Source organism: Alosa sapidissima, chromosome 23 (genome assembly GCF_018492685.1).
Source record: "Alosa sapidissima isolate fAloSap1 chromosome 23, fAloSap1.pri, whole genome shotgun sequence".
Classification (NCBI taxonomy): Eukaryota; Metazoa; Chordata; class Actinopteri; order Clupeiformes; family Clupeidae; genus Alosa; species Alosa sapidissima.
The window spans coordinates 22,305,531-22,320,843 of record NC_055979.1 but is presented as its reverse complement, the minus strand read 5'-3'; the positions used below and the strand labels follow the sequence as shown (position 1 = coordinate 22,320,843).

Below are 15,313 nucleotides of genomic sequence, written 5' to 3'. Positions count from 1 at the left end.
AGACATGAGAAACTACAAATTTGACTTGCATCTGATGTCGCAATACATCGTACTTTCATAAAATCATGCAACATATTCTACCGCCGTTCTTTGGTGTTGCTTTAAGTACAGCAATACTTAAAACTTGTTTTTGTCGTTTTAGTTAACGTTTGCCAGTGTGGACGGACCTTCACGGATATGTATAATAATTTAGATCAGCAGCTCAGATATACATCCCTGGTCACTGCTGGAACCAGTGTTATGGGTTTGAACAACTGCAGAAAACTTCACATATGCCCACACATTCCCATTTCACTTTCATTCAAAAATGCAATGCAGTGCAAATGAAGTTCAGTTTAGTTCTTGAGAGCTGTTGGCAACTTGAGAGCACTTGCAATAAAACAACCTTCAAACTCATCATAACAAATCCCTTTCACAGATAGGAGGCCAAAAACAACCCTAAACACAACAACCACTAAGAGGCATTGAGGCTGGAAAGCGAAAATAAGAAGCGAATCAGGTGTGGGTGAGCCAAATAAAATATAATTTAGTGAGTGATGAAAGTGACAGACAGCACTGGAGTCATTCATTAGCTTGGCATGCTTTTATATGTTTTCGTTGCCTCGGGCATGTATGAAACAAAGCTTCCCCCTCCACTCCCAACTTCCAGTAAATACCAAACCCGTACATACTCTTCTGTATGACAATGGCGGCCCTCCCAAGTCTGTCAAGAAGACGAGCCAACTCTGCTTGGTGCCAATACTTAAAGAACAAACGCGACGACCTGTCATGAGAGACATAAAAGAAAAACCCACACACAGTTTTAATCACCCGTAACAATCAATAATTCATAGAAAGTGAAAGGACGAGGGAGAGGACACTGGTGGGGGAGAGCGTCAGCGACAAGACTTGTTTGTTTATCACTCTCAGTTTGATAGCAGAAAGTGTTTGTGTGTAAGTGTGAGACTATATACAGTACTAGGTATCACCCTGCTAATTCAGTGGTAATGCTAATTAAAGCATTAAACCTGTTCAGGGTGGGGTGTGGGGTGGGTGGTGTCATACTGGATGGTGTCATACTGGATCTCATACTCACCCACACGTCCAGCCAGTGAGCCTTGTGTTGTTGAGGATGTACATGCAGCTGGAAATCAAAAGGAGAGTGTGGAAACATGATCAGCAGACAGGCAGGAGAGAAATGCAAAGCAAGCTTACAGCGTTCAGCTTTTGCACTGCATAGTAGAAGATTTTGCTCTCCTCTGTCTATTTACAGTAAAATGACAGTTTCCAATGTGAAGTATGATAAATATGACAAACTCAAAAGGTAGCTTGACTGTGACTACAGTGCTCTGCATTGAATGTTTTAAAAGCAGAAGTTGTAGTCATAGGCCGTTGTGATTTTAATGGCCGAGTTCCCATTTGTGTGTGTGTGTGCTTGGGTGCGTGCATGTGCGTGCATGTTCGAGTGGTGAGCATACCTTTCTCTATTGGGAGGTATATCTGTTTTGAGCAGTAGGAGGCTATACCTGATAAAACAAAAAAAGAGGAACATTCATTGATTCACAATCAGTTTCACATTTCCTCAACAATGCTGATTTGACTTCAGAGCTGGGACATTAATGCACTGTTCACATAACACGTGTCAAGCTTGTGTGAGGACGATGTGTTACGACGAGTAAGCAACCCACCAAACATTCACTCACCTCTCTGCAAATTCCTTGAAGGTCGGTCTCCAAGAAAATCCATCTCGACGTATTCTGATGGTTTCTAGCAAGCCGTTGTACCGGAGCTGCAGAAACAATGGCAAAATAGGAGAAACTTACTTAACTCTGTGCTTTTACATCCATGAACTTAACTTCAATGGGGAAAGTAATTTCCAATAACGCACACTAGAGGGCGCCTTGGCTTCTAAGGTTTCATTTTCAGACAGTGTGGTTCACTGCTTTGTCCTGGCAGGCAGTGCAATTACCTTAGGATATCTGTGGCCTATTGCCCACATATATCTAAGTACAAAGTTATTCCCGGTAAAGTATCTATATATAACTTCCTAATCACATCGCTATCAGACACTGGGCCTAGGATATGTCAAAGTCTTACAGACAGAAGTAAATGGGAAACTCACTGAAGCCATACATATTCAAATGACACACAAAACACAAAAGAGGAACAGTTGGGCAGACCTGGTCCATGACGAAGTTGCTGTCCAAGTCGTTGGGGGATTTTGTTCGGTTAGGTTTTATGCAGCGGATGAAGTGAGGGCTGGCCTTGAACATCTTCTCCATTAGGACCCCAAGAGAATGCTGCACACACACCCAACAAAATACACCATGACCCCTCCAACACTTTCCTATTAAGCTTTACAATTCTTTTGAACTTTTGTTACAGGGAGATGACAAAGAAGGCAAAAATACACCTGCATTAAATGCACACACACACACACACACACACACACACACACTAGGGCTGGGACAACGCGTCAACGTAAACGATTGCGTCGACGCAAAAAATACGTCGACGCAAAATATGCGCGTCGATTTGTCAGATTTGTGAATTTTACACCTTCAGTGTTTCCCATAGTTGACTGATCTGTAGTGGGGCGCCACAAAACCGGCCGTCACACATTGATGTTCTATGTTGTACTATTTAAATTAAAGATAAGACAAAATCCTTTGAGCTGCACTTTTTACGCACGCAGCCTTTCCCTGCCCCGCCTGCTCTCTCTCATAACGAGCCCGCTGCCCCTCCTCTGCATGTGCATTTAAGACAAAATAGTCACGATTGTTGAAGGATTGTTGTTGCCACATAGAAGCATTGCATAGAACACGGCTGGCTAAATTGCTATTAAATCCGCTTAGCATCATGACCATGCTTGTTCAAAACTGCTGCTAAGGTCTTATCACAACATAGTACATTAAGGAGACTAAACTTAGTTAAGTTATGCAATCAAGCATCTCAAAGCTAACGTTAGAATACTGTTTGTTGTTGTTTGTTGAGTTTGGCATGCTTACTTACAGCTGCTTGTCAATTTCGTTACTCAGGGCTCATTTTATTGACTCTGACACTGAATGTTTGCAAAATCCCGATGTAAATGGAAAAGTGTTTTCCAAGACTCAAAAGTGCTTGTCCCAAGGAGAAGTACAAACTGCTATTTGAACTAACTACATTAGTTCTTGAATTTCCCCTGGGGATCAATAAAGTATGTATGTATGTATGTATGTATCTATCTATCTACGTTATGAATTGCATCCATACATCAGCTGCGTTTTAACTACGTTAGTGTTACAATTGCAAGGGAACGAACGTCTTAAAGTGACAGGCACTCAATTAGACCTATACACTACTGAACTTTATTGAATGCTACCTCTGACTAAGAATGCATTACTTTGCACTTGTATAGTCTTTTATTTTGGATTTTTAAGAGCAATAAACATATATTGCAATGTTAAGGAATTCATGTTTTTTTTTCCCCATTCAGATCAAATCAACATGTATAAATTGCTATTAGTCAATTAATGGGGAGATAATCGAATCGAAATCGAATCGGACTGAAAAAATGAATCGTTAGATTAATCGATGCATCGAAAAAATAATCGCTAGATTAATCGTTTAAAAAATAATCGTTTATCCCAGCCCTAACACACACACACACACACACACACACACACAGGCACACAACGCACTTGCAAGCATACTTGCTCATGTAAACTACATCACCACCAGTAGGGAAATGAGCAACACTGATCCTACCTTAAACTGAGCCCCAACAGATTGTTTCCTGGTTGAGTTGAAGTTGTCCTCTGCAATCTGTGCAAGCTTACAGGAAGTGCAATCTATTAGGATCGGTTAGGTTACAACACCTAGGTTACAACACTTCTCTACAGGGTCCCTCCTAATCTGGTCGCATTCTTTATTGGGCCAAGATGCAAGTAATTTGAATTGGACTACAGTACACTAGTTCTGTATTTATGTAGACAAATGATCTTTGTGCAAAACAAAACAAAGGAAGTGTTCAGCATGTAGTCATACCTTAGCTTTACGGGCCATCAAAGTTCCTGTTCTAGATATCGTAGCTACAAAAACAGGAAAAAACAGAGATATATCTTAGAGGGCACATGCAGATACATGTGATAAACCTTGTAGAATGAGAAAAAAGCCTTCATTTGCATTGCTATCAAAAATAATCGCAGACAATCCAAGAATCCACACACCATGCCCCAAAATGTCTCTCTCAAAATAAAATGGCAACTTCTCATAGACACTTCAGCATAGAATCTACTGGCCTAAGGATAAACGGATGACAAATTCAGAGGCACCACGTGCAAGTTTAAACAGAGTTGGTAGCTCGGGAGAACTCACCAGCGAAGAGCAGGCTGAGGAGTGGCGTGACACTGTTGATGAAGAGGCCTCTGATGCTGGCTGGGATGGTGTCCCTGTTCCTTTCCAGGAAACCTACGCTGTTATACTGAACCTACAGGGTTAGGAAAGGAGGGATGAGGAGGTGGAAGAAATAGGAGAGAGAAAGGAGGGATGAGATGGAAGAAATACAGGAGAGAGAAAGGAGGGGTGAGAAGATGATTCATTTTTTCCCCAAGATCTTGTGAGGCACAGAAACGAAAGAACATAAACTGAAATGTAGTATTCAGTGTGGAGTTGTGCTAATGCGTAGAAAATTGAGTTCAATCACAGCAATGTATACATCACGAGTTTCCAAATCCAAATAATTCTGGACAACATCTACATGTACAACCAAGTCTTAATAGAAGGTTATTAGATAGGACCTCCTTATGCTCACCTTTGCTGCGTAGTGCACAACCGTGAATGAAGGACTGTGGCTGCGCACCACTTCATAGTTGGGATGCGACTTAAACTTGCTGTTAAGTTTATCCACAAAATTTCTATCTGTAGCCTAAAAGGGAGAAACAGATGAACATTATTCTTGATCTGGCTTTCCCAGAAAAACACAAACTTTAAGTGCATTGCCCCACTCACTCACACGCAAACAGTCCAATTCATTTCTTCTTTAAAACTCACCCTCTACTCTTATAATTCTCTACAGCAAAGAAGGCCTTAATGCCGTTTTGGGAACAGTGGGACTTCAGCCAGTTTCCGTGGAAACTTTGAAGTCAGCAACTGTGGGAGGTCACATGACCCACATACCTGTGGAAAGGCGCTCTGCTCGTCCAGTAGTGAGAGGATCCCGATGGGCTTGGTGAGAAAGAGGTCCTAAAGAGACATTAATAAATCAGTCTGCAGTTTGTTCACTTTCCAACCAACATTCCTAAAAGGATGGATACTGCTTCCTGCTGTGTCTATGGCACACTAAACCACAGACCTATCATAACAATAAGATGATAGAAAACAGAACAACAAAACACCCACTGCCTTTTTTGTGTTAACCTTGTGGGTCAGTATAGTTCTTTAACTAAGGAGGGCAGGGAAAGTACCTCGCTCACAGCATTAACAGCAGAGAAGTAGCAACATTATTTGCTACATTCAAATACTACAATGATAAAGACAACCAACAACGCAAATGGCATGTTTCAGATCTGATGAATGGATAAATGGCATGACGCTGAGCTCTGCTTCAGTCATCACTGCCTCTCATAAACAGTACAAGCATTTTCTCTTTCTGCAGTGCAGAGTAGTCAGGGAGACGGTCATCAGAAACAGAATCAGCTGTCTAAGAAAAACAGTGTCTGTCTCGGGGTGTACGTGTGTGTGAGTGAGAGTGAGTGAGTGAGTGAGTGAGTGAGTGAGTGAGTGAGTGAGTGAGTGAGTGAGTGAGTGAGTGAGTGAGTGAGTGAGTGAGTGAGTGAGTGAGTGAGTGAGTGAGTGAGTGAGTGAGAGAGAGAGAGAGAGAGAAGGGAAGGAAGGAAGATAGATCGAGTGATAAAGAAGAGAGTGTGAAAGATGAGTTTTTAGCGGTCTCTCACCAGTATGGGCTTGTTGTCTTTGTATGAGATCACTTCCCAGTCCAGCTGCTCTTCTTTGTATTCCCTCTGTTCCATCAGAAAGATATGCTACAGGGGAAAAGGGCACACACACCGTCACCACACTCCACACACACACACACACACACACACACACACACACACACACACACACAACTCCCCAGCACCCCACTAGCTACTCCTGGGATTCGTGTAAAGAATACACGTTATTGATGATAAATGGCTTTAGCCACAAGATCCATGGTCTGTTTAAATTGTTGAACAGTGGAAACAAATTCAAGGCCTCAAAAAGTTCTTGCACCACAGGTTATTACCAGGAAACCATAACCTCCCGTGGGGCTAGCACGTATGGAAAAGCTCCTGCTGTTAAAACTCGTTTCCTGCCCCCTGTGTGTCGGGTGAAATAAAAACTGTGGTCATTTCAACATTTTCCACAAGCTGAGTGACCAAAACATGCTCTAAACAAGGACATTTAGTTGGGAAAGATTTTGTGAAATTTTGCGTTCCTGGTCTTTGTTTGTGTGTGTGGTTCTTGGGAATCCATGTCTCGGGAGCCTGAGAGAAGGGGAAGAGCCGTCGGCTGAGTGGATTACAGCACGTTACGCCCTTTGAAAACACTGATCTCACTTCTCTGGACCACAATTATATTGCCCCCTATCAGTTATCCACTGCAACAGCTCCTTCCATCGTCATTCAAATGTATGATATGAGAGGTGTCTACCTGGTAAGGTAATGCACTCCCCTGCACAGGTGTAACTACAGTTGAAATAAATCAAGTGTAAACTTCCCACCACAACAAAGCATATCGGTCATGGTTGAGCACATTATTCAAAGCACATCTGTCCCAATGAAAGTAAAGTCATGGCTATCGTTTTCACAGGAAAGGGTGCTAAAAGCTCAGGAGTTCAATAGAGCATGAGCATCCATTTAACAGTTTCAGGTTGCACTGATCTGAAAAAGCCCACATCCCTCCGGCACATCAGACTAATGCTCTTTGAAACAGTAGGAGGGCTGATTGGATTTGATGTAACCAAGTTGGAATTCAGACTCACATGGTTGAAAAAGAACTGTAGCTGCTCATTGGCCAGATTGATGCAAAGCTGTTCGAACCGGTTTACAGCAAAGTTTTCAAAGCCAAAAATGTCAAGGATACCTTGAAGTAATAACATGGGAAAAAAGGAAATGTAATGTGATGTGATAGTCAATTAAGAAAGTGATCTGTGAAGTACTATTGTGAAGTACTATCAAAACGTACCAATTTCACAGAGTTCAACATCTGGATCTACATTTGGGGCAAGTAACTCATTGACTTTGCTGACTATCCATCCAAACACTCTTCCATAGGCAACTTTGGCAATGGAATCTCGGGCATCTGCAAAGAGAAGTTAGATAACATTCAAATGACTTCAAATTCCCCCTAAGAATCAGTTAGAATGAAACAAGACAACGCCACAAAACCCTTTGAGGTTTAGTAACAGGGAAGGTTGTTTAATAGTTTCTTCTTCCTATTACCACTGGAGGCACTAGAGGATATCTACTGATAGACATAAAGACACACAGTTACGTAATACTCTACTTACATAAAGAGTTACAGAAAGCTATGACACATGCAGATATGTTTAAACAACACAGCCAGTGAGTGGATGTGTGGAGAAACTGGGCCTGTGTCTGAAAAGTGTGTGGTGAAACTGGGCCCCTTTGAGCCAGGAAGCTGATGCTCACCCTCGGCTTGCTGCTGGCTGTGCAGGCGCCTGATGGCTTCCCCTCGAGTGACTGACATAGTGCAGGTCAGACTCTTCAGCAGTTCCTCTTCCTGAACCCCGAACTGGCCCTGAGAAGGGAAAAAATATCCCACACAGAGACATCCATGCCATAAGTACAAACTTGCAAACAAATACATGTATATGCCTGAAATTCTGATTGGTGAGTTTCATAGTCGATCGGGGTGCTGTGCTTCTTGTGCACCAGGCGTGCTCACCAATCAGGGGTGGCACAAATTAAAGAGACATTTGCAATATTGAATTGAATCAATTCATTGACATTCAAAAATCATATCACAAATCGCAATGTCACAACAATCGCAATTAGATATTTTCCCCAATTCCCCTAGTTCCTACACCAGAGGTGCATTTAAATTCGCAAACATCGGCGAATGTTTGCAAACAGTTTTCCGTTAGCGAACGTTTGCAAACAGTCTGGGGAGGTTGTTCTCCACGAACATATAGTGGAACTGGACATGAGTTTGACAAAGGCAACAATGTAATTACCGTTACAATGGAATGTTAACACCAAATCGTTCACATTTAACTGTTCAAAGAAAACATGTTCACCACGAACGTTCGCTTCTGTTTGCCAAATTTGGGGCTCCGGGTTCAAAGTAATTTCCCAATCCCACACCATGTCTCCCACTCACTTCCTCTCACTCTCTTCACTGTCCTTTTGCACACTGCCCTCTCCCCACATACACAGCACACTATCCCATCTCCCTTGTCATCCCCCCAACACACACACCAAGACCCCTGGCAGTTGGGTTAGCCCCTTGAGCCGTGGATCTGCCCAAGGTTTCTTCCTTGGTAAGGGAGTTTTTCCTCGCCCCTGTTGCTCTTGGGTGCTCCTTGTTGGTGCCCCCCCCCCCCCCCCCATCCCAATCCTCCCCCACCTTTCTTATGCAGCCCTTGCCACTTAATCTACTAAACCCCTCTTCTACTGCACTTTTTACCCCCCCATAAATGCACAAATAGACTTAATTTCACTGCATTTCTTACTTCCAGTAACTATATGCATGTGACAATAAACTTCCTTGTATCCTTGTATCAATAAGGGCATAAAATGGCAAAAAAAAAAACTATACTTCCTTAAAAGACCAGACCCTTGCAGGCAACTGTACTTGCAGGCAACTCTAGTGCTGACCAATCATAAACATGCATTGTCCTGCGAGACGATCTGGAGGAAAAACATCTGTACTGTAAACGCACACGCACACATGGAAAGGAGTCCTTGTTGCGTCTTCCTGGTTTCCTGGACCGCCGAATGACTAAGTCCCTTTCCTCCCGCCATCTGGAGATGCATGACCCGGCCATAAATTCACCTGCGGCCTGCACTCCCCCTGAATCAGCGCCCAAATATAGCCCTGCCTGACCTTTTTCAAGCCACCCATGTCTTATCGGGGAAGGCCAGATGTGTTGGGTGGAAGGTGGGGTATGACGTGTATGTGTGTGTGTGTGTGTGGGGGGGGGGGGGGTGGGTGCCGTGCCCTGCCTCCAGGATCCGTCATCTCGTAGGAGGGTTTGTTTATGGGAGAGGGCAGTAACTCAGCGCTCCGAAACAGCCGGGCGGGAGGCGAGATGGAGACGTGCGCGGACACCCAAAACACTGGCCCCAGTCAGACCGCGGGAGTCAACAGCTGTGAGCGGTATAGGGTTACTGCCGGCCGAAGGGCCAGCCACTCAAGCGAACAATAATGGTGTTTGTTTAGCGTTGTATGCAAAAGGCCAGATAAAGCCTCCATTCTCTTCCCTGCTCCGCCACTGTCCAGCCATTCATCTCCTGTTATTCCACGCCTCTGGGACAGTGTCCAGCGAGCGCAAAGCAAGAACAGTCAGTTACATATAATATCATAGCATAGCTGACAAACAAATTAGAACAAATGCTCCGTCCTCAAATAGGCCCAAGCTTTCTGGGAAACGAATTATCCTTAACTGACCAACTGGGGAAATTACTGATAATATCAATTAGTAGTAGAACATTTTTGAAGATAAGAATCAAGAAACAAGACACACATTTTTTACACCAAGAGCTGAGAAGGGAGGAACAGAAAATGACAGGAAGGGGAAGAAAAAAGGAGATTATGGGGTAGAAGACAGGGGGGAGAGAACATGACGGGGGCTAGAAGGGAAACGAGTGAGAGAAAGAAGAAGTGAGAGAGGAAGAGTAAAGGGTGAGAAGGACAAAGTTGACAGAGGGGGAAATGAAGACCAAAGTGACACCATGACCCAACTGGACGAAACGCCTAGTGCAGCGTGCAGTGTGTGTGCAATGTGGTTGCGACGTTCTGGGCAGAGCTTTTGTCAGACGCCGGACAGACATTTCTACTTTCTACAAGAAATATGATGCAATAGAACAGCATGTTGCTACGTGTGCAATAAGGAAAAAGCAGTGTTATAAACTTATTTGTGGCGGCCCACCACAATGTCAACATTGACCACCGCACAATGATTTTCCATGTTGTACTATTTGGGTTCTATGGAACTATTTATGTTTCTGATTGGCCGAGAGACGTTCCACGAGTTGGAACATCCCTGGACATTTCAACTCAGACAATGTTCTCATCCCAGCTCTCCACCATTTCAAGCAATGGGTTACTCCTTAGCAAACCATAACGAAACAGTGCTTCACCACATCTGTGGATTAAGCCACACAGTCAACTCAATGTAAGTAAGATAAACGAGGATGCTAATTGTTCTCAGCATTGCCAGCATTGTGTATAATATGATTGTCACTTGGAGGAGACTTGTAGATAACTAACGTTAGCATAATTAGCTAACCGCTGCTAATGTACTAGCATCGTCACATCAGGCTGTACACAGTAGTGTAACATTTATTCACCATAAGTTGAGTGGTTCTGCAATGTAGACTATGCTTCCGTTTTTTTGCAGTACCATGTCCCTTACATGACATGGCCCAGTGTCCTTGTAACATGCATGCAGCAAACCTAGATATGAATGTGATTCAGCCCGACTTTCAACATTTCTTTCAAGAAGACACGTAAACCACAAAGACCCGTAAAGAGGGATCTGGAATGTTGGTTACCTAGCAACCAAGACGCTGTCTATTGAAAAGGGAACAATTTTTTGATGCGTAAGAACAATGTCGAAATTAACATTTTTAAACAATAATGGTGTGTTTTCACATTATTTAGTTTGTGGTAGAATTGTTGTATAAAAGCAATATAGCACTCGTGATCGTGGGATTGGTCATGGATATTCCCACGGCTGTTGCTGTTGACCAACCCCACTCTCACTCGTGCTATATTGCTTAAATGTGCACCTTTGTGCAGCCTCTCTGTCTCTCTGTCTCTCAACGGACCTACATGCACGTTTAAAGTAAACATTAACAATCTTGCAAGGCATAGAAGGCATAGAATAACTAATTTGTTATAAAGTTAATTCTGCAAACCTACCACCACAAATATAATTCAATTCTGTGGGAAACACTGAAAAGGTATGAGGGTGAGAGAGTGAGAGTTGCGCCAATTTGGTTAAACTCACCGCAGCCGCCTTGAGCCAGCCCACAGACGACTCGGTGACCTTTAGGGCATCACCCTCCCCAGGCTCAAACATGATGTTGCCTAGAGACAGGATGCCCGCCAGGATCGTCATCATGTCCACCTTTTCCTGCAGGACAAAAACACATTCACACTAGTTTAGGAATAAGGGTTTAAGGTTCGTTCAGTATTTGTGATTGAATCTGGTCATACATATTGTTTTTACACATATTACAAGCGCGAGAGAGAGCGAGAAATGCAGAATACAGAAAGAAAAAAGGAGAAAAGAGAAAGAAAATGCAAAAGACAAAGAAAAAAAGAGAAAGAAAGAATGAAAAGAAAGAAAGAAAGAAAGAAAGAAAGAAAGAAAGAAAGAAAGAGAAAGAAAGAAAGAGAGAGAATGGATAAAAAGGCAGGGACAGGAAGGGAGTAGGAAGTTATAACAGGGACACAAGAGGGCAGGAAGTTATAACTTCAGACAGGAAGTTATGAAGATAGTAGAGGAAGACCACTCTGTGAGCTGCCATTGAACAATTACGCAGCAGGATTATGCGGGAACTCTGAGGGAACAGGAAAGACCAGAGCCCAGCTGAGTGCTTATGAAGTTCTACACAAGATGCCTACCTGCTCTTCAAACCCAACCATGTCCATTGCATTACACACATCTGCATACTTCTTGCTCCAGCGATTCACCATGTCATCTGACAGGGATGTACCATTCAGGTATCTGAGAGACACAAGCCCAGATAAATCAATTCATATAGCAGATAGATTCAGGGAAAAGAAATGACTGTATACAAGACAGGCATGTTTTTCATTCATGCTTGTACTTCCTTAAAATTCTAAGTTATTTATTAAGTTTGGACATTATCAATGATGGATCATGGAAAACATTATTACACATTCAAGCCGCTGCCATAATTCACAGTGCAATAAAGTACAGAGGTGCAGAAATGTAGAACTAGAAGTGTCCTGAATTACAGTAAACAGTAATCACAAGCCGGATCAGCTCAACCTTTGACCCACATCTACCTACAGTATCAACAAACACTTCACCCACTTCACCTGTTTAAACACTCTTCAAGGGAACTCTAGGCACACCTGACTGAAAGCCTGCGACTAGTTTTGAGGCGTGACCAGAACACATGACACTTGACTCAAACCTGATCGTGAAGCCCATAAAAGCTGATGAAATACGTGATGTACTGAGTGGGTGGGTGAGACCAGGGTGTAGAACGAAACCAAAGTCAGTGACACAGCACAGATGCCCTGTGACGTTATGGGCGACTCATAAATATGTAGGATCACAATGACTGACTACTACTTTCTAAGAAGGCCTATTATTACACACTTGCTTTCAAACCAGTGTTGTTATTATTGTTATTCAGTGTTGTTGTTCTGCCTTGACAACTTGACACTCCATTTGGTTTGGCTCTTATGAGATCAACAAAAGGATTCTTTTCATGCCCTTGATAAACTACGGAGTTATCTCCTGTCATCCATTATAAAAATAGTGCTATCCACACTGGAAAAAACCCCAATAAACACTCAATACAAAATGTAGGCAGGACCAGGGCCAGGCCAGACCAGCACACCTGTTCAGCAGCTCACCTGTACCTGCACTGCTGGGGCTCCAGGAGTATATAGACCCGCACATCTGTTCAGCAGCTCACCTGTACTGCTGGGGCTCCAGGAGACCATAGATGTCCTTGTCTTCGGGACAGATGCCCGCCAGCATGCAGTAGAAGATGTGGAAGTTGCGCTCGCCCTCGTCCTGCTGCACCACGCGCGACTTCTCCAGCAGGTATTCGTTAATCTTGGCTCCTTTCACTGCACAAACACAGATTTAACACAAGCGATATTGTCAGAGGGACTGTTTCTGCTGTATGAAGTACTGAGACGTATCCAAAAACTAGGGTAGGGAAGGGTAGGGAAATGCATGGTGAAAATGGTGCAGACAGATGGTCAGACAGTGTCTAAGACAATATCAGTCTGTGGTCTATAGTGTGGAGAACTAGATAGACTACACAGTAAAAGCAAAAAGAGAGTGTGGTCTGTGGTCTTAAGAGTAATCTGATGTCTGCAGCCTAGCAGATAAAGGAAATCTCTCACTCGGGAGGAAATTTGCATGATAAACTAAAGAGGTTAAGGGCAGTTTGCATTCTCGAGTCGGCAGGTGAAGCTTGGGATCAGGCTGTGTTGTTGAGGAAATAGAGTCTAGAGCCAATAGACATTAGACATTTGAAACTGTAATGGGCCTCACCTGAGGTTCCTAAGAAGCGTAACTGGATGTACTTCCCAAAGCGACTGCTGTTGTCATTCATGACCGTTTGGGCATTCCCGAAGGCCTCCAGAAGAGGATTCACCTGTGGACCACAGGGAAACACATGACTCATTTGTCCCTCAGAAGTAGCTAGTCTTCAAATGCACTGCAGGTTATGACGTGACACGACATGAACCCTAAATAGACTGCCATAGCTGACAAACCTGATTTTGGAATGAAAGTGCATGAAACGCCTCACTCAACAAACAATGCCTACATGTAAAGATATGACAGGTATTTAAGGAGGGATTTCACTGTACCACACAACATACACTATTTTATTACAATATTTTAAAGAGTCATTATTGTGGGTCTACTACTATGCATTGCTTTCTTCTAAATACAAGTAAATCCCTGGTTGAAGAGGGCCTCTATCGATCTCTTTTCTCTGCACGGTTTCTATTTTGCTGTGTTAGTGCATTTTTGTCTGCTTGTGCCTCTATTGTGGTCTTCAAAACAATGCCAAATAAACAGGGCCAGTCTTTTGGTTTGGCACAAACGGCTACATTTCCACTGAAGTCCCAACTAAAAACGTCCTATTTCCATGCTTTATCAGACCAGAATATTTTTCATATACCCCCCCCCCCCCCCAATTTGTAATACATTCAGCACATTTTGGGTACAAACAAGTTACAGTTTTGGTGTTGGGTCAGAGAGACATTGGAGCAGTTATTGCTCGAGACTTTTAACTGACCTTCACAACATGCTCCAAAAAAGAAGAGACATGACCAGTGGCTGATAGTGTTATCTGCATGTTTATTTCACTGTTATTCTGATGTTTATTTCAGGTCCCAGAGGAGCCTTGGGAGGATCAAAGCTCTTTGCAAAGGATTTCAATTTCATGAGGGACTCGCAGAGAGCATAAGGCCCTTATCCTTCATCATCTGAGCCTATGACTGGGTGTGTGACTAGGGATCCCTTATAAAAACCCAAATATATGCCAAATTAGAAAGTCAGGAAGTGCCACAGTATGGGAAACAGGATGTGAAGTCGCAAAAGTGAGGCCTTCTCAAAAAGAAAACATAAAGCATTCCAGATGGTTTTGGCAAGACACAGGAAGAACAGTGACTGCATATGTCACCAAAACAAAGCAGATATTTTGGTACAACTTTATTAACGATCATCATACTCCTGTGTTTAGTATTAGTAGTCTTCATAGTAATTAAATCACACCCATGTTTTAGCTAAATGAGCTATATTAATCTAACCTTCCTATGCTCCATTTCTACGTGGCAGACTCATCCAGCCAGCAAACCAAAGAGGCAAAGGAAACCTCCCGCAACAAGCCAAGTGATTTTAAGAGCAACATGTCACCACTGTTTAAGTTGGACAGAGAATCAGGCCAGAGAAATTCTGCCCAACTAGCCTGACATAAACCGTTCCTTGAAAAAAAAAATGTTCCTCTAGGCAGCGATTTCCCCCCCACTGATAAGTAGCCCTAACATTCCGTGCCATATGAGGATAGGAATTGTGTGCGGGTATTGGGAGGAAAGGGGACCTGAGGAGGTCCGGGTCAAACTCCACAGCCACATGTTTGAAAGGCACAGTCTGAAAACGGCAATGCTCAACATTGAAGGGGACTGACAGGACAGGCCCCGTTTTCTTGGCTCGGACCATCGGGAGCGCAAGACAAATGGGAAGTGGAATGGAACCCTGGAACATGGAGATGTGAGCGATGGAACATTTTATTGGGAAAACTGGGAAAAGTTTCAGCAGGGAGACCTAGATTTCTTAGATGGCACATGGCCCATGTGGACACATACACATAAAGATTCACACTCATGTGTTCATCCACCC

General features: G+C 43.2%; 1 protein-coding gene across 2 annotated transcripts in view; it reads right to left on the bottom strand.

Moving 5' to 3' along the window:
• Nucleotides 1–15,313, bottom strand: part of LOC121698274 (myosin-IIIb) — a 33,181-nt gene that overhangs the window by 11,119 nt on the left and 6,749 nt on the right. The window contains exons 5-22 of one of the 2 annotated variants that reach the window (XM_042080228.1): nucleotides 13,457–13,559; nucleotides 12,867–13,023; nucleotides 11,818–11,920; nucleotides 11,198–11,323; nucleotides 7,653–7,761; nucleotides 7,186–7,302; nucleotides 6,983–7,083; nucleotides 5,913–5,999; nucleotides 5,137–5,202; nucleotides 4,772–4,885; nucleotides 4,336–4,447; nucleotides 4,006–4,049; nucleotides 3,727–3,783; nucleotides 2,160–2,279; nucleotides 1,683–1,768; nucleotides 1,458–1,505; nucleotides 1,076–1,123; nucleotides 672–763 (exon numbers count right to left, since the gene is read on the bottom strand). In XM_042080228.1, the coding sequence (XP_041936162.1) occupies nucleotides 672–763; nucleotides 1,076–1,123; nucleotides 1,458–1,505; nucleotides 1,683–1,768; nucleotides 2,160–2,279; nucleotides 3,727–3,783; nucleotides 4,006–4,049; nucleotides 4,336–4,447; nucleotides 4,772–4,885; nucleotides 5,137–5,202; nucleotides 5,913–5,999; nucleotides 6,983–7,083; nucleotides 7,186–7,302; nucleotides 7,653–7,761; nucleotides 11,198–11,323; nucleotides 11,818–11,920; nucleotides 12,867–13,023; nucleotides 13,457–13,559 (1,690 nt within the window). Of the gene's footprint in view, nucleotides 1–671; nucleotides 764–1,075; nucleotides 1,124–1,457; nucleotides 1,506–1,682; nucleotides 1,769–2,159; nucleotides 2,280–3,726; nucleotides 3,793–4,005; nucleotides 4,050–4,335; nucleotides 4,448–4,771; nucleotides 4,886–5,136; nucleotides 5,203–5,912; nucleotides 6,000–6,982; nucleotides 7,084–7,185; nucleotides 7,303–7,652; nucleotides 7,762–11,197; nucleotides 11,324–11,817; nucleotides 11,921–12,866; nucleotides 13,024–13,456; nucleotides 13,560–15,313 lie in introns of both variants that reach the window. The other variant, XM_042080227.1, reaches the window with a different exon arrangement.